This window comes from Pelophylax lessonae (genome assembly GCF_965119305.1).
Source record: "Pelophylax lessonae genome assembly, chromosome: 5".
Classification (NCBI taxonomy): Eukaryota; Metazoa; Chordata; class Amphibia; order Anura; family Ranidae; genus Pelophylax; species Pelophylax lessonae.
In genome coordinates this window covers 471,122,057-471,144,300 of record NC_138772.1, presented here as the reverse complement: position 1 = coordinate 471,144,300, position 22,244 = coordinate 471,122,057, and the positions used below count along the sequence as shown (strand labels likewise).

The following is a 22,244-nucleotide window of genomic DNA, read 5'->3' as shown; positions in this document are numbered from 1 at the left end:
ATATCTTTATTTGACCATATATATAGGGGTGTTGAATATAATCGTTGCATTGATGCATCGCGATGCAGCCATTCGCGATTCTGCATTGATGCAGAGAATAGGTTGAATCAATTGCCGATGACTTCATCCCGCCACGCTGCCCTGCCTCTTCTGGAGAAAGAGAAACACAGCAAGAGGCAGAGCCTGGTGGATAAAGCCCCCTTCCTAGCTAGGCGCTTTTGTAATGGAGTCACATGTTTTCATAAAGGAGCCACTGTGGCGAAGAAGGGTCGCACGCCGAGGAGGGGGGATGTGCCACCATCGCCACAGTATACAATCAGATGCCTGACGGCCAGTAAAGTGAAGGGGGAGGAGCTCTGCCAGGAGGCAATACATTAGGATAGGCATCACTGTAGGTGCTGGAGAGGAGCAGAGAGGCAAAGACACACTGAGCAAGGAGGGGGGATCGACCGACAGAGCAGGTGAGTACCAGTGTCATTGATTAAATATTGCCTGAAATATTTTCTCAAAATTTGACAACGCAATCTAAAATAATATGACAGAAGAGGACATATCTCAGGGAGGTCTGAAATATTATAAAAATTCTGATATATTATATCAGAATTCTAAAATTTTATCTCAAAATTAGAGATTTTTTCAACTATCCACAAAATTCTCACTTTTCACAGGTATCATTATAATTCATAATACAAACTTGTAACACTGTAACACTGATCCTATAGAATGAATGTGTACCTTACTTTCACAGTACACCTACACCCCAACTCCCCAGGCCCTACTAATCACTGCTAGCACTAAAAGCTCTACCTACCGCTCATACACATAGCCCAGTGTGAAATTAAGATCATGGGTGCTGAAGTAGACAATTGGGTGAAAGAGGCAGCAGGGTGCTAGCAGTGATGAGGAGGTACTGGGGCAGGTTAAGATTTTTTGTGCTAGCAGTGATGAGGAGGCCCTGGGGCAGGTTTTAATTGTGTAACAAAATTTAGATTTTGAGGAAAGTTCATGTTATGTGTCACTTCACTTCATCGTCTAGTATTTTAATAAAAACTCCTTAGCTTTCACCCTAAAGGCTCAGACAAAGGTCCTATGTGAGTGGAAGAAAATCAATGGGAAGAGTAATACCTCTTGATCCCTATTGCCCCCTTTACCCCTGATATATTTACTGCCTGCAGTCTTTCCCTGCAGGACACTTCTTTTATGACTACTCTTCCCATAGACAAACAGAAACTGTTGGTGGAGATGAACGCTCAATTTTACGAGTGCTCTGCCAGAAGGTAGTCTAGTTCCACTCTTTTTTTGTTCTCCTAAAGCATAATTAATCTAGAACTAGATGAATTAACTGAACTATTCTAACCACTTGCAGCTCCAGGCTAAGCGAGAAATGCGCACTGGCACGCCCCCTGAGACATACAGCGACGGGATCCTGTGACCGCTGTGTCCAGTGCTATTGTATTCAATCAACAGAAAATAACAGAGAGTGGAACATTTCTATAGAAACTTTTAATGTGGCTGATCCCATGCATGCAATAAAACAAACTTATAAAAATGGTTCTTTTTACATATTAACAACATATTTAACAAATAATGAAGTTTAAAACAAAACAGTTACCACCTTCCTTTAGAGCTTGTTTACACTAAATTTACTGCATTCAGTGCGCAGTTCCGCATGTGCATTTACATGTATATGTGGTACTTGAGTTGTATTAATACTGTATGCATCTGTGTTGAGTTCAAGTGTGTTGCAGTGTGACAAATTGCTGTACTTTTAAGTGCACATAAAAGCAGAGCAATAGTGCAAACAAGGCTCATTGAAATGCATTCATTTTTCTTTCATATGTGTTAAAAACTACATTTAATATGGTATAAATAAGCCCTTATGCATACTATTGTTGCCATTTTTTCTAATTGGTCCATAAAATTACCCCATAGACCGAGCCTACAAACCACATTGTGTTACTGGACTGCTACTCCAAACATATCACTCTGTCTTTGATTGAAGCATCTGTACGAACATAATAAAATCTTCACTGGCAGAAGCTGTAAATTTCTAGAGGTTTTCATTTTCTGTCAATACACAATAAGGCACAAAAGTTTAAACTTAAGAAAGAACATGGCTTACATATTTACCAATATTCCTAACATAGTGAACAGATTACGTTTATCTACTGAGTTTGCATGATGCTTGCAAAGTACACAGAACCATTCGCATTTGTTCCCACCCCCCGGAAGCCTAAAATAATGTACCATATATTCATTACAGTCATATGCACACTATAAAGCTAAAAACTGCTGTAAAAACGCCAGACGAAAAATGCTAATGTTTCAGCGTGTTTTGCCGGCATTTAGCAGTGTTTAGCCTAATGTGTTAGCTTTGCTTATTAGCTGCAATATTAAGGAGCGGGGCCGCCAGCGTCCTTAAAAACCAGTGAATAGCTGGTTGTTAAGGAGCTGGCCAGGAAGCCATCCGCCATGTCCTTAACAACAGATCAGAAGGGGAGCTGGTAAATATATATATATATATATATATATATATATATATATATATATATATATAAGCGGAGCCGGGTGAGCACTTGTGGCATGCAATATAGTATTGCAATGCCATAAGCTTGCAGTACAGAGCACTAACTAGAGATATTACCTTCATTGTCCTTCTGGACAGTGATGTCCATAAATGGAACTTGTATTTGATCATATGTCATTGTAAATTGTAGGTTCCAGCTGTTTTGAGTTTTTCATCTCCATCCCAAATGATAAAAATGTCATTGATGTACCTGTGCCATGACAAAACATGGCACAGCTACATCGAGAGATCATCGCTGGTGAAGATGTCATGCTCCTACCTTCCCAGGTACAAGAGGGCGCACAATATGTGCCCATGGCTACACACTGCATCTGGAGGTAGTGGGAGCCGGCAAAACAAAAAACATTATTGGATAATATAAAATGCAAGATATTTATCACAAACTCATGAAAAAGTCCTTCTCTCTGATCCCTTTGGGACAAAAACTATTTTACAACTTCTGTAGCTGCAGCATGTGGCTCTGGATCTCTAACTGCTGACGAGCGGCTTAGTCGCACACGATCTCGCACATGTGTGGGAGCCTCTCATCCGTGATCCTGACAGATGCAGTCTGATGACGTATCAGTTGCACGCTGCCTGGCAGCCCTGTGCATTCCAGCGGCCATGGCTCTTCTGAAAGGCTTTCCTTTGCTCTTCCTAACTTGCCATGAGCCCTATGGCGGTTTCCCGCCATTGTGATGTTGGAGGGGAGGATCTTGCTAATTGCACGGGGCTATTTAGTAGCCTGGTTGCCTCCAGCCGTCTATCACCTCCTTTGCAGGACTTTTTGTTATGCTGCCTGTGCCGTTCATGATCCCAGGACTTTCTGGTAATATTTAGATTCCAATCACATGCATTCATGCATATATACATTTGATATTTATTTTCACAGGCACTGTTTTGTTTATATTTTCAATGGCACTTTTGCACCTTTGCATGCAATGCATCATCCACACTTTTTGTTGTAGCAGTCTTTTTGATTTTGGTCACTTTCTGCATGCACTTCCTTTTTTTTCCCATGTTTGTCATGCACTATGTCCTCTAACTTTACTAGAATGGCTTTTCTAGCTACTCTCATCTCATATAATATAATATATATATAATAGGGGCAGGTGAACTCTTCATTGTGAGCACATATTTGGATCTCCTTGACACATATTTTTTATCGTTTTATCGTTCACCTCAACCCTTGCAATGACTAGACCTTATAGTCAGGACACTTAAGTACACTTCATTCTCTTTTTCTATATTTATTTTCATATGACTTCAGTGTGCACCTTTTTTCCTTGCCTTGATCTCCTCCCCTCCTCAACTCCAGGGGAGAAAATTTGTGGACCAGGTATTTTCCTCACCTGGGGTGACACTGTGAGCCAGTTGGACAGTTAACTAAGTGTATTAGGATATCCATTATGAATTGGTTATTTGTGAAGGTTCAAACAACTATATTAACTGTAAGTCCGGGTATGAGGTGGGATTTCTTAATTTAATTTATCTGTTTGAGTTTAGATTTTTATCTGTGCTTCTTCTGAGGAAGCGAGTTATGTACCTCATGAACCATGAGACATTAACGGCACAGACTGTCTAGAATTGTTGAATGTTTATACATTGATTTGTACTCTATTCATGTATTTTCCACTGTTGGATCTTTCTGACAACCACTTATCATGATATGATTTTAAAATGTATATTTGTATTTTTAATCTGTGGGTTGTGTCTCTTTAAAAGTCCAGTGTGCTATGAATTTTGTTGGTCTTAACAACAAATCAGTCAAAGAAAAAAAAAAATTGCCGACAATACAAAAATGTAAAAAAAATGGCGTGGGGGCCATTAGGTCTGGTCCCTTTGTCACGGGCAGAGCTTTTTTTTGTTCTGGTCCGGCGGTGCGGTGAGAGGCGTGATTGATGATGGATCTTCATCTGGGGACATTGTTTTTTATTTTTAATAAAGGAATTATCAAAAACTGTGTGTGTGTTTTTATTTCTTTTTGACACTTTTTTGGGTGAATGAGCATCCAATGCACCACATACTCATTTACATGAGGAGGCAGGTTCTAGGGGCCCCCTTGTTAAAGGGGGTTTCAAGATTCCGATAAGCCCCCGCCCCAAAGCATCCCCCATATTGAAGGCATGTCACCCCATTTTTTGGCCTGCCAGGCTACATGCTCAGATAAGGGTCTGGTATTGATTTCGGAGGGGACCCCACTCCATTTTTTTTTACATTTTGGTGAGGGATACCCCTAAAATCCATACCAGACCCGAAGGGCCTGGAATGGTTCGGGGGGGGGGGGGACACCTGCCCCATTTTTTTTTCACATTTTTGTATTGCCGGCAATGTTTTTTTTTTTTTCATTCAGCTGTCAGTGGGGAAGCCCATTGAAAATTGATGACTTATCTGTTGTTAGGGATGCGGAGGCCCGCTTCCCGGCTCGCTCCTTAACAATCATCTAATCACTGGTTGCTAAGGACGCCGAAGGCCTCCCCATAAAAAAAAAACTCTGCTAAATGCTGGACAACTGAGTTTACAAGGGTTTCGCTGCGTTTAGGTGCTGTCACTGTTTTTTCTGTCACGCCTATATGTGCATACAGTGTAATAACGTGTGTGCAATAACATAGAGAGGCGTTTTGAATCTGTAAAAAAAAAAACGTCTGATGCTGTTTAAAGCTGTAGTAAAAATGCCCTGTGTCCATGAGGTCTTATACTTAAGTCTATTTGCACAGGGGACAGTTAAATCTTTTGCACACTCAACATATTCCCGATACATACCTCCCAACTTTCTGAGATGGGAATGAAGGACAGCCCATAGCAAAAGTATGTAGGCATAGGACACACCCCCCTGACAAGCCTACCTTAACCACTTGCCCTCCGGAAGATTTACCCCCCTTCACGACCAGGCCATTTTTTGTGATACGGCACTGCGTTACTTTTACTGACAACTGCGCGGTCGTGCGACGATGTACCCAAAAAAAGTATGTCCTTCCCCCCCCCCCCCCCCCCCCCACAAATAGAGCTTTCTTTTGGTAATATTTGATCACAATTTAGAAAAAAAACATTTTCTACCTTCTGCTGTAAAGCATATCTCATAAAAAAATGTAAAAAAATATGTAATTTCTTCATTAAATTAGGGCAATATTTTTATTATTATTATACAGGATTTATATAGCACTAAATAAAGTATTCTGCTGCATATTTAGTGTCTGCAAATTATAGGATATTTTTTTTATTTATTTTTTTACTAGTAATGGTGGCGATCAGCGACTTATAGTGGGACTGCAATATTGCGGCAGACAGTTAGACACTACCTGACACTTTTGAAAACTTTTTGGGGACCAGTGACACTCATACAGTGATCAGTGCTAAAAAATGTGCACTGTCACTGTAATAATGACACTGGCTAGGAAGGGGTTAACATCAGGGGCAATCAAAGGGTGTGTGCCTAGTCTGTGTTTCTGTGTACTATGGGAGGTGCCCAAGATCCATACCTTCTGTACTGAAAGAACAGCGATCCGCCTTGTTTACATAGGCAGACTGCCGTTCCCCCTCAGTACCAAAGGATCGGCGGGTGCCAGCGGACATCGAGGTGCCACTACTATTCCTTTATATTGGCTGTTGGAATCTACAAAGGCAGCCATTTAGAAATTGAATGAAAGGTTTAGCACTGGGACACATTTTTCATAGATAGGTAGTGCATTTTATATGCAACTACTGTATATAGATCAGACCAAAATGAGGGACAAATGATGAGGAAGGAGGGACAGAGGGACTTTATTCCAAATAAAACAAGATATACCTATGCTCAGTTCCCAAAAGCTTGTAAATGCATATAATCTACCAGGTGCTAAATGGGTGAGACCACATAACACTAAAAATACCAGATGAGCCCTCCGCACACTGCTATACTCTTTCAAGCAAACTTTGCAAAAAAAAAATAGGGATATTTAGTTCACACATAATGCAATATATGTTTAAGCCGGCCAACTGTTTTATAGTAATCCCTCTTTGGCCAGTCCTACTCTGCTTTGCTACTACAAATGCTACTGTGGGCACCATGCCAACCTGGGGCAAAAAGACACAAAATAGAGGAGAGCTGCACAGTTTAGGTCTGGCCACTGACCTGCAATACAATAAAAACGTGTGCTCAGATTAGCACCTGGTAGATTGTATGCATGTACAAACTGTTGGGATCTGAGCAAAGGTATATCTTGTTTCTATTGTATTGCAGATCAGTGGCCAGACCTAAACTGTGTAGCTTTTTTATTGGATCTGATAATACTTATTAGTATTATCTCATCTGGTAAGGGACTTATTCAATCACGGTGGAGGTCTTCGCTCCCCACATCTATTGTGTTGAATTTTGCACCTTTGGACTTTTTTCACATGCATGTTGGATGAACATGTTTTTGGACATTCACCATTTATTTATGGACTCACCCTTTAGATATATATTTGTATGATTGTGCATCAATTTGGATTGTACCCCTCTTATTCACTGTCATTTATTTTGTTATATTATCTTGACCCACTTATTGTGAAAAGGTCTGTCCTTTTATTCTACTTAATTCATCGTTTTTGTTGTTTTGTCACTATATGATTATATATTTGACATATTATTTGATAGTTTAGCGCACCTGATACACATTTCCTAACATTTGGGAGCTATGCTAATATGTGCAAGCTGTATCATGAACTTGTATGAAAAAGTATCCTGTTTTCTTTGTATTGCTTCCTTTGTGTGAAATCCCTGGTGTTTCTTCCATTCCCTCTGCTTTCTTATTAAAAACTGACCACACTAAGCAGGAGAACACAGCATGGTAAATTCTCTAGCTATGCTGAGAACTCAGCCAGCTCTCCTCCATTGATCAGACTTGCCCTGACATGCCCCTACTGCACAGCCTGGGAAGATCAGAGGGAAGCTCAGTGTGCTGCTACTTCTCCTCCCAAAGCTTCTTGCTGAGGGAATGTGATCACTAATAAAAAAAGGGAAAAAAAGGTATTCATAAAATTTTTTTCTTTTTATATCTACACACGTTTTACCTTTCATTTCTATTTTAAACTGAATTGGTTGTTTTACAAGGGGAGGGTTTACAAATCATTTTAAGTTATGTGTTTTGGACTTTGGAACTGGTATTTATTGAAATAACTGGGCTCTATCTGGTGTTGACAACATTTCTTATCTTGGTCTGGTTTATGCTGGTCCCTATATAGCAGATTTCTGTGTTGGGTGGATTTCCATTTATTGGATAATTAAATAAAAATGGTAACCATCCCAACATAATAAACAATTCCCTTTGCTTTGAATCGAGGTATTGTAATGTAGCGTGAATACATTATAATAGGGTCTGTATAGTACAAACCTTTTTTATGTCCACAAACTTTACACATTCAAGCCACATGTCTAGAAACCACGTCCCACACAGAGCACAGATATTCCTGCTGGAAAGTATTGTCTTTGCTTCAGGATAATACGGGATTTGCTGTCGTATCAGAGAGTCTCTGTCCTTTACATGATGTAAAATGAATCTTGCTGTCATTTCCTGTACAGAAAAAAAAAAAATCTGAGTTTAAAGTGGAATTCCAGGTAAAAAGAAAAAAAATACCCTTTAATTTAAAGAATAATCAATTCAACTTTTATATTACGCATAATAAGAATTGCTCAATGTCTTATTAGAAACAGCAATCCTCCTCTGCCTTACCGACAATGGTGTGCCTGTGCAGCCAATTGTAGCTGCTCACAAGAACTTTCTGGTACCATTTTTGGAGACTGCGTAAGGATCAAAGCACAGACCCATCAAGCCTCGGCCCTGTTCTGCCAGGCTTCACCCCCATTCCACCTGACCCCAGCACAGCTCCATTTAGAGGTCCTATTTTTTATCATGAACGAGGTTTATCATTAACGAGGAGGCTGCAGAGGAGCAGGCAACTTTACCGGCTGAACTTCCAGGATGAACAGAGAGGAATTGCAAGCAGGGCTGCTGTTAGAAATCGTAGGGCCCCGTACAGACTACCTAGCAGGCCCCCCCTCCAAGAAAATATTAAAGATATTTTTAGCTAAAATTACAACAGAATCACTATTAGCAGACACAAATATAACATAACTCACATAATTCCTGCTAAATCTAGAAAAAAAAACGATGCGCGGCCTCGAAACGCGTCAGCCCTTCGCTTTCATGAGATATTGGACTCCTGTAAAGATGCTGCTTTTTGGAATTGAAATGCTTGACTTTCACGCATGTTTGTGAGTAGCTGATTTTTACCCTTTTATTATCAATAAACTTGCTGAGGATAATGCGCTAGGCTGTTGCGCCCTTTCTTTGTTTTGTATTTACAGTGTCTGGTCGACCACCCCAGTCGTAGAGGGCAGCAAAGCCTAGCCATAGTGGATGCCAAGTATGAGTACAAGTTCCAAGATAGAGGCAGCCTGAGGACCAGGTTCTGAGCGCAGGAGTAGGGTGCTGAGCAGCACTTATCTTTTTCTGGAGAAACATATAGAGGCTGGCCAATTGGAGCTCAGTGATTAGAGAGACAGAGGAAGAGAAAAAGTTACAAATAAACTCCTGAGCAGAGATAACATTAGAGCCAGTGCTGGGAGGGGGCCCACAAAGAAGGGGGGATTAGTGAGAGACGACTGTCTCTTTCTCAGCAGATAAAAGCTGATAGCAGGGAGAGGGATAGATCAGATTCAGGTGCTGGAGGAAGATTTCTGTATTTGTTGTCCATCACTAATCCCCCTCCCTGTGTGGGCCCCCCTGTGTGCTAAAAGAGGGCTGGTGGTCCCCCCCTATCAGCAGCCCTGATTGCAAGCATATAACCGCAATGTATTATAAAGAAGAAAAGATACATAAGAAAAACTTTAAACAATTTTAGACATACCAATGTAGTAACAATACAGAACTGATTGCATGGAGTTATTTACCAACAAGCCTTTTCCTACACTTTAAAGTACAACTAAAGACTATCCTCTAATGAAGGTTGCAAATGCATTAGCTATGAAATCTGCCTTGCCTTTGTCAATCTTTAGAAAACCACATTCTATTCCTCAAGCTAGCGCTTACTCCACCTGAATGTAAAAAGGCTTGGTGAGCGGGTTTCATCTTGCATTCCCAAAGTCTTCTGAAATATTGTTGAAAGGGAAACTTCCATAATTCTCTGCACCTTTTTCTAACAGTGGGGCGCTTCATGTGGGTTTCTCGTCTTTTGGGATTACAAGAACCAGAATGATCTGTGTGTAATGGGAATGGTCATTTGCAGGGCAGGATTAGGGAGGCGGATGCCTGCCACTCAGAAAGGGGAGGCAGTGCGTCGGAGGATTTTGATCACATGACTAAAGGCAGCACTGTAGTCCCAAAGGACACAGAGGATGCAAACAGTGACCACTGCATATTCAGAGTGAACGCAGAACTATGGTCAAGGCATTGAAGGAAGAGAGGAAATACAGGGTTTGAGGCATTTTTATTTGGGTAAATATTGACACTATGCTGGTTTTTTGATACAAAAAGACAATAATATGGACTTTGTGTGAATTGCTTTATTAGATATTATTTTTTTTACGATTTGCCATCAGTTCTACTTTAAAGATTAAATGCACCTGGCCAGGGTTGCTGATAGAGGGGGGAGACCACCAGTCCTCCTGTAGGGGGCCCGGGCACACAGGGGGGCCCCAACAGCACAGGGAATCGGTGCAGTCCGGCGGAGGGGCAATTAGAGAAGGAAGTCCTGTGTGGCTCTCTGCAGCAGCTGAAAGCCAGTTTCTCCCATTCCTGCCAGCTTTCAGCTGCTGCGGGGAGAGACACAGACACAGGGCATCGTTCCTGTATCTGCTTCTCAGACACTGATCCCCCTCCCTGTTCTGCCTGCTTCTGATTTCCCCCCTCTCTCCGTGTGCCCCCCTTTCACTGTGCCGCCCCCCCCCCCCCATTCCTGCAGCGCTGATGGCTTCCCTGTCCTGTAAAAAAAAAAAACAGATTGTAAAAAAAATAATATTAATAATAATAATTAAGCATTGCATGAATCATTTTAAAAATTGTAAAATAACATAATTGTAAATATTTTTTAACATTTTTTAAAAATATATAATTTTCCTTTTTAAAATAAAAAAAAACAATTAAAGAGGGCTAATTCACGCAGGTTCTCTGTTATGTTTGTGTCCACTAATTATAATTTTAGTGTATTTTTAGTGAAAATATTGTCTTGATATAATGATAATTTCGTGGGGGCTGCTATGTAGGCTGCAAGGGGCCCGTGAATTCTAACAGCAGCCCTGCTCCTGGCCTAAAAAGTATTTACAGTAACAACCGTGCTGAAGTGTTTAAATCAAACTGATTCCTGTGGAGCACCAGGCTGTGCACAGGCCTCCAGTTCTCTCCAATACCTATCACACAACTGTGAAATTCCACAGCTTTTATAAGCCAGCTGAACAACAAGGTACAGGGCACAGTGCCAGGACAATGTGACGTTCTGTGTATAATATGGGCATATGATCTACAGGGACAAAATAATTAATTTGATAGCTAACTAGGGTGCTTGCAGCCACCACATGCTGCCTGCACTTTAGTATGGTTACCTTTAAGCCTCTTGCACACTGCAGCTTGAAAAAGCTCAGTACAGCGTTTTGTTTTAGAGTCCATTCACACTGCCGCGACCTGTCAGGCGACTTGTGTGCCCTCAAGTCGCCCCAAGTCGCTTGTCATAACAAATGCAATGTAAATGAATGAGAGCCGTCCTAATATGCACTACTGAAGTCGCTCCGACTTCAGAAAAGGGTCCTGTACTACTTTAAAGCGACTTGTATCTGACTTGTGCCAATAGACTTCAATGGGAGTCGCCTCCAAGTCGGATCCTTATCTTATTTGAAGCGACTTGTTATCAGACTTTCCAGGAAGAAGAAAGAGATTAGCCAGGCATTCCCCACATTGCAGCCATGCCTACAGTTCCTATATACCAGGGATCCTCAAACTATGGCCCTCCAGCTGTTGCAGAACTACACATCCCATGAGGCATTGTAAAACTCTGACATTCACAGACATGACTAGGCATGATGCGAATTGTAGTTCCTGAACAGATGGAGGGCCGTAGTTTGAAGACCCCTGCTATATACCATTATCTCTGCCTGGTCTGTGTGAGTGGTACTGGTGGACACAGATAAGTGGCACTGGTGGGCAGTGGCACTGGTGGACACTGATACGTGGCACTGATACGTGGCACTGGTGGACACTGATACGTGGCACTTATATGTGGCACTGGTGGACACTGATTTGTGGCACTGATACGTGGCACTGGTGGACACTGATTTGTGGCACTGATACGTGGCACTGGTGGACACTGATTTGTGGCACTGATATGTGGCACTAATACGTGGCACTGGTGGACACTGATTCGTGGCACTGATATGTGGCACTGATATGTGGCACTGGTGGACACTGATTCGTGGCACTGATATGTGGCACTGGTGGACACTAATTCGTGGCACTGATTCGTGGCACTGATACGTGGCACTGGTGGACACTGATTTGTGGCACTGATACGTGGCACTGATATGTGGCACTGGTGGACACTGATTTGTGACACTGATACGTGGCACTGGTGGACACTGATTTGTGGCACTGGTGGAAACTGATTCGTGGCACTGGTGGGCAGTGGCACTGGTGGACACTGATATGTGGCACTGGTGGACTATACGTGGCACTGGTGGACACTGATACATGGCACTGGTGGGCAATGAGGAAATGAGTAAAAAAAAAAACAGAAAAGGGGAATTAGGTCACAACAACACATCATATTCTGATTGGCCAAATACAAAGTCATCTATAAGTCGCTTTAAATAATTCACAAGTCGCGCTGAAGTCGCGGTAAAGTCGCGGTAAATTAGCATGGGGCGACTTATGGTCGCGGCATTGTGAATGCGGTCTTACTGAGCTAAAATGTAGCCCATTATTTACAATGTGCCTGTGCACACAGGCGCATAAACAAGTGCAGAGTATTCCTCAGTAAAAAAAAAAAAAAATAGGAAAATCTGCGTTCCCAGTCACAAATACGTGCATATGTCCCTAGGAAGGTATTGTGTTCGCAAATGCACGAACGTGCATATACGCGCAAATTCATGCAGAACAAACACCAAAAAATATAGTATGTCCAAAAAAACAAACATCAGTACTGTGTACAAGAGGCCTTTAAGGCCAGGCCAGGTTCTTGTTACTGGATAAATACAATTTTGTATAAAATGCAAATCTTTAAAAGGTAACTCCACTTTCATAGGAAAAAATATTGTAAAAAAAAAAAAAAAAAAATTATTTACCATATCAATTTGTGACACAACCATATTGTAATTTATTAAAGTTTTTGATCTGGCGCCAGAAAAATCTATGGCTATATTAGTTGTATGCTTGAAGGTATAGATGCTGCTGATAGACTGCAAATGTGGCAATAAGTGGAAACGGAAAAAGCAGTGAAAATTATATATTACTCAAAATATTGTGACTATAAAGTGAGATGTGCTAAAAATATTGCTATAGAATCCTCATTCTATCTCAAGTATATATCTAGTATACAAAAATGAATATTTAAATGAATATGCAAAATATTTGTGCAATCTGTGCAAAAAAGAATGTGTGAACCATCAACAATTCATATATGTGACAAACTATCCACAGTACGTGATAAATGAAGTCAAAAAATAAAGTTCATAAAAAATAAAAACAATTGTGATTAAAAAAAAGTCCCAAGGAAAGTTCAATAAAGTGCAAATAAGTGCAGAGAAATAAATATCTGTATCAGCCAATGTTCCAAGAGCGTTGTGCGCTGAAAAACACCCTGTGTGCTGCTTCCACCAATCACCCCAAATTGACTCACCAGATGGAGTGGCTGGTAAGGTTATAAACCAGCTATTAAGCCTTTTCTTATAGCATATATCCAGCAGGTAGTCTCATAATCCACTTTAAATGGTCATCCACAGACAGGCAATCTCATATATCAGGCAGGGATGTGTCATATGTTAGGAGGAAAAATGAATCCACAGAGCGTGATTCCATAAAACATAAAAGGTTTTATTCAATAAAAGTTCTACTTACATTTCACATGTGTCATCCTGACACCAAGGGTTCTAATGCGACTTTGGGACTTTTTTAATCACAATTGTTTTTATTTTTTATGAACTTTATTTTTTTACTTAATTTGTCACGTATATGGATATTGTAATTATATTTCCTTTTCATTTTCACTGTCATTTTCTGTAAAATTCAATGCAATATGGCAAACTGGAGGCATTCTGTACACAGTTGGTCGATGGAGCGCCCCCCAAAGATGTAATTTCCCTTGTGTAATTGGCTCACTGATTTTCTGAAGTATGAATTAAGATACAGGTCAGGTTTTAGGCATCCTGTGCAACAAAACTTTCAATTTTGGTGAGATGCTCCTAAAAAACCCTGAGAGTTCATCAGCAAATCAAACATGTAAAAGTCACTCCCATTCAGAATCAGTCCCGCACAAGACATGATCTAATAAAGAGTTATTCTTTCAGAGCAGAAACGGGTAGTACTCTGCAATAAAGTTTGTTAAAAACTTTGCAATGTATATACAGTAGATCACACAGAGGGGGCTGTTTTTTTCTCAACAAATGTGGAGTTACTCTTTAAATTGAAAGACCCTTAAAGCTGAACTCCAGGCTCACTATATTATTATCTACGTGAATCCTGGTGTGCTTTGTGAAGTTCTTCCAGACCTATGCAGTAATTCAACATGGAACTTCCTGTAATAAAGACGGGTCACTGCTGCTTTCTCTCTGTGTGCACTGCAGGGTGACTGACCTTGTCTCCGCCCCTTCCTGTCATTTTCTGCTGGCAGCCTGCAATGAGCGGGGCCTTCTGAGTCCCTCTCACAGCCCTGCTCTCTGCACAGGCTGATAACAGCAACACAGTGATATCACTGCTTTCTATACAAGGAAATAACAGGGTTTTCAAAGGCATTTGGTGCACATGTAGCCCCACCCCCGAAGGAGCCACTTGAGTATATTGGGTTCTGTACTCTGCCTCTCAACCCCAAGAACAGTCTCAGCACCTCTGGCACATCTAATAGACAATGTCACAGCAGCACAGTTCTACCACTTCAAATGACTCAATTGTGGCCTATGTGCTCAGGCATAGGGGGAACAGAGGTGACTTGTTGCAGGCCAGTCTGTCTTCTTGAAATCACAGGTCCTGACCATATAAACATAGCACCATATGCAAACAATATTACCTTTAGTATAGAAGTTAGAGTTCCTCCTTAATGAGCATATGTATAACACTAAGTTCTTCCTAAACTGAGAAAAGACGTGGAAGTCCACGGAGAAAAGGCGTGGAAGTCCACACAGTGAATGTGCCAGTAACTTCAGCTAGCTCTTTGGTGGGCCACTTTAAGTACTCTGACCAGCAGGGAAGGATAAAGTATGCTCAAAAGTGTACTTGTGGAGCTCTGACAAGCAGCAGAAATCCTATCGCTGCTGAGCAACAGTAAGTATAGCAACAGGTCCCTCTCTAGCTTAGTTGAAGCAACAATAGAACGGTGTCTGCATGCAGTGTCCTTGTGCTCTGAAAAGATGGGCAAGTGTCTGCTCACTAATCCTGCAACAGAGGCCCAAGTTGGAGATGTCCTGCAACAGGCTTTTTCGGGTTGCCCAAATGGCTTCCACCACAAAGTCTTCACAGATGCTCCTGGAGATGCACCTGGGTCCCTCACTGGCAAGATGCTTGCGACCGACTGTGGAGCTGTGGCAGGAAAACAGTCACACTGACCCTGCAGAGCAGCACCCTTCTCCTACATCCGGTCTTCTCCCTTGCCTTGTGGTGTCCTTTCTTCTCCTCCTCCTCTAGGCATGGTGGGGGGTGTAGTCTTCCCCTCAGGGATTTGCAATGGGGCTGCCTGTTTTCGGGACTACATCCCAGAATCCTTTGCTCCTGCTGTCCTCCCTGGTGACTGGCTTGCTCCCTCTGCCAATGAGGAAGCGGGGAAGGGAGCAGAGCGGGTGGACGTGTCTCTGCGAGAACCTTTCACACTCTATGCAGTGAGAGGAGGAGAGGGAAAGGGAGAAATCCTCTGCAGCTGCTGACAGGCTCTGCGTCTCTCTGCCTGTCAGTGTCTTGGCACCACTGCTTGTGTCCGGTGGTAGTGGTGGAGGAAGGCACCTACTACACACAAAGTGGATTTATATACGTTCAGGTTTATTTACTAAAACTGGAGAGTGCAACATCAGGCTCAATTCTGCATAGAAACCAATAAGATTCCAGGTTTATTGCAAAAGCTTAATTGAACAAGCTGAGGTTAGAAGCTGATTGGCTACCATACACAGCTGCACCAGATTCTGAGTGCTCCAGCTTTAGTAAATCTACCCCATTATGTCTATCGAGAAAAACAATGAAATAAAAGCAAAGCACCCTGCCTATCTTAAAGTATTGTTCATCACATTAGCCACTGTTGGCTCTTAATAAATTGCTGCGTGAGGGCCAATACAGGTCTGCCTATAATGCCATCTTCATCACACCTGCTCAGAGCTAATATAATAATAGATAGGGACTGTCAATATTCCCTGTTATAGGTGATCAATCAGCTCCACAGACTTAACCCCGGTATACACAGCCCCCCCCCCCCCCCCCCACACACACACACACAGCAGAATACATTGATCAGCACTTACAGCTATAGGCTGCAAGCTCTGATTGGATGTTGGTTTTCCAGCATGCACGTCCCTCTGACAAAAGCCAGTTGTTAGGCCAGATTCTGTCGGACAGACTGCCGTACACACTGACTGAAAGTCGGATGGTTCCTGTTGAACTGTGAACTGGCCGATTTTTGGACAGTGTGTACCCAGCTTTAGTAGGGCATATTAGCCAGCTATCTTCACTGGATCAGACTGCAATAAAATAACTGTTGTGCTGCTTTATGATCTTTGCATACATTTCTTTAATTAGGAGGTCCATAAGTCTTCATACATTTGTATGGCAATCAAAAAGGACAGATCCTGCACATGCTGATATACAGCAAGTACAAAGAGGAGTACTTTACCAGCCCATGGCGCTGTCCATGTGTTCACCTCCTTTGTTTGTATGTTTTTTAGCAGAAATGTCCCGGTTGCTGCTGCTCCTCTCTCACTCCACTGGGGGGGCGGATCAAAACAATTCAAATCTGTAAAGAAAAGCGCACGCAACCTCGGGCAATAACGCTTTAATAAAGGACAATAACACAGTACATTGGAATTGCACTCACACTTTTCCTTTAAGGCAATCGCTTTACAGCATTCCAACAGGAGCTACTTGCTCCTCCCGTCCCTCCAGATGGTGACTCTGCGGTCTCCTCATCCGCGGCTGCCGCCGCTGTATCCCCACTCTCCTTCACTTCCTGTGTTGCCTGGTCACCAGATGCCGGTTCTAGTGCGCCTGCGCACTATACTGACGTAATCTACGGCGCCTCAGGAGAGCCTCAGCCAAAGCCGGAGCCACAAGTTGTACGGAGCTGCGAGGTGGGGGATTCAAGACACGGGTGCACTGCCTCTGCAGTAACAGCAGAGGCAGTGCACCCGTGTCTTGAATCCCCCACCTCGCAGCTCCGTACAACTTGTGGCTCCGGCTTTGGCTGAGGCTCTCCTAAGGCGCCGTAGATTACGTCAGTATAGTGCGCAGGCGCACTAGAACCGGCATCTGGTGACCAGGCAACACAGGAAGTGAAGGAGAGCGGGGATACAGCGGCGGCAGCCGCGGATGAGGAGACCGCAGAGTCACCATCTGGAGGGACGGGAGGAGCAAGTAGCTCCTGTTGGAATGCTGTAAAGCGATTGCCTTAAATGAAAAGTGTGAGTGCAATTCCAATGTACTGTGTTATTGTCCTTTATTAAAGCGTTATTGCCCGAGGTTGCGTGCGCTTTTCTTTACAGATTTGATACATTTGTATGGAAGTGGGTACATTATGTGTGCAATTCAGATATTCCCTTTAGTTTTCCCATAATGAAGAAGGGGATTTAAAGCAAAAATTGGATTGGTTGATGCAGAGCTTTTCTTTTAAAATTGATTAGAAAAAGGTCTAAGTGTGAACCTTTATATTCTAGAAACACACATCCTCTGTATTTCCAGACAAACTGTAGAATTGTAGCCCTTATCTGATTGTTGAATAGTTGGCAATGAAATAGAATTGCCAGCTCCAGGTGACTTCCCTTCTGTCTGTGGTGCACCAAAGAAAATAACCAAAGAAAGACAATATAACATTCAAAAAGAAAATTACATTTTGAACAGGGTTTGGCATGTTCTCCCTCCTGCAGGCTCCTCCCACTGTTCAATGAGGACACTATACAAGAGAAATGGACACCAAGCAATGGCTCACGATGAAAGGCTTTATTGAACAAGGATGCAAGGTACATGTTGTGAGTCGTGTGAACACACATCTACCATCCAGTTTGCTGTACCTTGCATCCTTGTTCAATAAAGCCTTTTATCATGAGCCATCGCTTGGTGTGCGGCCATTTCTCTTGTATCCTGATTGCGGTTTGCGGTGGCGATCCAAGGTTCTGCACCCATGGCTGGCTGTGAAGTTCCAACTGCTTGACCGGTGTACATCTCTTTCTCTGTGCAATGAGGACACTAGACACCCAATGTGATGTGAAATCTTCAACCTTCATTTTGCCTGTACTTTCTGCATTATGAAAAACAAAGGCATCATCACCCTATCCTCTAATGCAGGGGTGTCAAACTCAAATTTCATCGTGGCCCGCATCGGCATATTGGATGCCCTCAAAGGGCCGGTTGTATCTGTAAGACTAGATGTCCAGAGCACTCCACCCCCCCCCCCTTACATCAGATGTCAAGAGCCCTCCCACCATCAGAAGTCAAGAGTCCCCCAGCCTCCCTTATATCACAGTGCATACCCCTATCTTTGTGCTACTTATAGGAAGTTGCTGAGAGCAGAGCTGGGAAGCTGAAAGTGCAGGGTCTGGAGGAGGACCAGAGAAGGGCTGGAGTCAGCTGCTAGAGTCTGTTGAATGCTGACACCAGGGAAGGCAGAGGGGGTGCTGCCACTGCACAGAGAGGTGCAGGATCTGTAGGAGGAGTCCTTCTGACCTTTTCTCAGCTGCCAACTGCTGAGACGGGGGGCAGGGAAGCATCTCTCTGTTACTGCACAGAGAAGCGCAGGATCTGGCAGAAGAGTTCTGTCCCCCTCTCTGCTGCCATCTGCTAAGGTAAGGTGGGGGGCACAGATGAGGGGGATGCTACAGCTGCAAAAGACTTGGGAGGGCCACATGAAATGGCCTGGTGGGCTGTATTCGGCCCTCGGGCCTTGTGTTTGTCACATGTGCTCTAATGTATGCATTGGTGGCAGGGTGGTTTGTTGGCCAGGATCCTTTCCATTAGCAACAATATTCAATACAAGCTGTAATATTTCTTATAGGTTAAGTTCATATTCACCTTCAGGGACAGAATTTCCTCATCTTGAATGGCAGTCACGGGCTCTCTCTTTAGCAGAGGGTTCTCTTCACAGTACAGTTCTTGCAGTGGAATCTCATGCATCTGTGCAAGCCAAATGATTATGTATTAAACAGGATGACCACAATTGAGTGAGTTACCAAAAAGTTAGCCTGACTCACACCCTTTTTATCAGAACAGAATCCTGACATAATGTTTACCAGGCATGGTAAACTCATATGGAACAGTAGCCTGAAGGGCCACATCTGCTTAGTTCCCTAAAAATCTAATTATAGCACTTTGGTACTTAAAGTGCAAGCTCTCATTTTCTAGCTGAGCTTAGTAGCAGACGATTAGGGCCACTCAAACTGCATGCATGCACAGTGCGCTCTCTCCTTCTCTAGCTGAGCTCAGCCTCAGAAGAGAATGCACAAGTGCAGTTCAAACTGCCTAGTATGGCCGCTAGCGGGTGCACACTGTATTGTTGAACCTGTCCTGAAAACAGCAGGATGGAGGGGGAATCAAGGGACAGTGTTTTTTGTAAAGATGCCACTGCCCCAGCTGTATGTATAAGGGGAGGAGATGCAACATTTGAAACAGGAGGAGTGCTTGAATTTACTATTCAGACGATATGGGATTGCATAGGGGGATTTTTGGAAAATGTTGGTGAAGGTGACTTACACTTTAACATTATAGTAACATATCCATCTTACAAGGTTCTATTTGGATAATATTTTATTGTCCCTTTTTCTCAAAGTATTCAACTGCAAGTTACATAAAGAGGCGTGGCTTTTATTAACTGTAGAACAGCTTGGGTTTTGTCTAGCTTCAGTTTCCTGATATAACCCAATAAACACAATTTTGACATGCCTAGACTACATTATCTACTGTGGCAGAACACAGGTTATGATTACCTTACTGTCCAATATACTTTTATACTATATGTGGGAAAAGACACATTTTCCAAATAAGGAAATAAGTGTGAGTTTATGATATATACAGAGTTCGCTAAAAACACCCCCCCCCCCCCCCCCCAATGTCATGTGCCTTTTGCACCCAAACTGACTCTGTAGGGTAAAAATGGCCGAATAGCAGTTAACCTGCCAGTGTGTTTTTTAAGTGTGGGAGAAAACAGTAGCACAGAAGGGCAAAGTATTAAAATACATTGGAATGATACAAACCTAATGTAGATAGAATCCTTGGTGGGACTTGACCCAAACACCGACCACCGAAGGATCAAAATGCTAGCCACTAAGATGCCAGTCTTTCCTTGAGCCATCTCAGTTAACCCCGTTTCGATTTTGGTTGGGTTTAGGCAAATACTGAGTAGGGCTTAAATGCCCAATTTTAATGTCAAGATATCAGGAGCTATGTGTCATCACTATAGTACACATTGGTCTAGTCAATATAAAGGCACCCTCCACTGTGTAAGAATACATCAAAGTCGTTTACTCACGTGGGATGGAAAGGACTGAATCTGGTTTCCTGCAACATCCAGGATTTTTAGCTTCCTCAGCCTGCAAAGACCCTATTAGAAATAATAACAAAGATATGTAGACAATATGTTGCAAAATAATAAAAACTAGTGCTTTGGCCATTAAAATAAATTCAACCTAAACATATTTTTTTCATTTTTAGGAGTGTAAATGCTGAGTGTATAAAAACAATAAGTATCTCCTAGAGGCTACAACCTGTAGCACTCAGTATATTATATTTTTAGGAGATTTGTTTTTTAATAATGCTAACTCAAATCTGAGGCAATCACTAGGCCATCATCTGTTTTGACTATATAGAAACAACAGGGTTTTTTTTTTTTTTGGGGTTGGACTATACAGGCCAGAAGGAGTACTCGCAAACCATATAAATAGAAATAATTCACATTTTATTACACATATAGTTAAAAAAATCATAGATGCCAACCTGCATCTTCTCATTTATTGCACATGATCCCAAATACAAACAATGACATGGATATACGTCATGGCTACGAGATAAGCACCATACATATACGTTCCTCAAAGGCCCTTGTTTTTTAATAAATTATATTAACAAGTAATATACACTGTACATCACAGTAACCTGTATAAATAATAACAACATTACAGTCTTGAGAATTTCTAACAAAGGACACAACAGTATTATAAAATCAATACCAATTGTGTTTGAAGTAAATGCCAGATCAGATAAAAAATAATACAGTCTCTTGGCTCCCCAGTCAGGGGTTGATATTGTACAGGTATGTGGTGACTGTGACCATGAAACCAGCTTTGAATTTATTTGAAAACCCAGGAAAACCTGGGTATTAATTAGGAAAACCAGAGGAAATGAGCACACAATGAAAACATACAAACTCCATTTAGCACTACAAGGCATGAGTGTTGCCCACTGAAGTTGTAATTTAAAGACCAGTTTTTCTAGTACAGTATATGGAATGGTATACAGCCTTGCACTTTTTGAAATGAGATTGTCCCCTTACCACATATTAGGAATACCAATGATGTTTCTTTGTAAGCCTAACTTTACTCACCTCAGGCAGGCCAATCAGATTGTTGCGATAGACGTGCAGCTCTTTCAGATTGGTTAAATAGCCTATTTGCTCCGGCAATGTCTCCAGCTGGTTGTTTCCTAAGTGCAGTTCCCGTAGGTTTTGCAGGACACACAACTCTTTAGGAATGGCTTTCAGAAGGTTATGGTTAATACTGAGTTTTTCAAGACGCTGCAACCTTAAAGAACAAGACTTATTAGGAAACCGTTCCATAAATCACCCTGCAGATAGCAGAGGCCTACTTTAAGCATTGCTTAAGTCCAAAAGTTAGTAGCTCAAAAACTGTTGTGGACTTACTTGTGAATTTCCGAAGGAATGTGCTCAAGCTGGTTGTTGTTCAAATTAACGAAGATTAGATTTTCTAACCCATCTTGGGAAAAAAAAAAGATATAGTCATATTATTATTTTTTCAAACCTTGTAATATGCTTATTAGAATTTTGTATCCTTTGGCCACAAATACACACACACACACCAATAGCTTTATATATAAATACTAAGGGAAAGTAAAAATAAAAAGTGCTGCCTAAGGCAGCTTTCACACAGGCAATATGATCCAGTGTACATACAATCCTACATACACAATCCTATTACCACAGTTGATCCACAGGAAGGGGAAAAAACCCCAGCACCCCATGATCCAATTTGCTCCAGCAGGGGAAAAATTCCTTCCTGATCCTCCGAGAGGCAATCGGATATTCCTCGGATCAACTTTACCTATAA

At 42.1% G+C, this 22,244-nt stretch overlaps 1 protein-coding gene across 1 annotated transcript in view; it reads right to left on the bottom strand.

Moving 5' to 3' along the window:
• Positions 1–1,887: 1,887 nt before the first annotated feature.
• Positions 1,888–22,244, bottom strand: part of LRRC69 (leucine rich repeat containing 69) — a 39,353-nt gene continuing 18,996 nt past the window's right edge. The window contains exons 3-8 of the mRNA XM_082258112.1: positions 21,821–21,893; positions 21,506–21,701; positions 20,435–20,506; positions 18,982–19,083; positions 7,918–8,097; positions 1,888–2,067 (exon numbers count right to left, since the gene is read on the bottom strand). Coding sequence (XP_082114238.1) covers positions 1,957–2,067; positions 7,918–8,097; positions 18,982–19,083; positions 20,435–20,506; positions 21,506–21,701; positions 21,821–21,893 — 734 coding nt within the window. The 3' untranslated portion in view covers positions 1,888–1,956. The remainder of the gene's footprint in view (positions 2,068–7,917; positions 8,098–18,981; positions 19,084–20,434; positions 20,507–21,505; positions 21,702–21,820; positions 21,894–22,244) is intronic.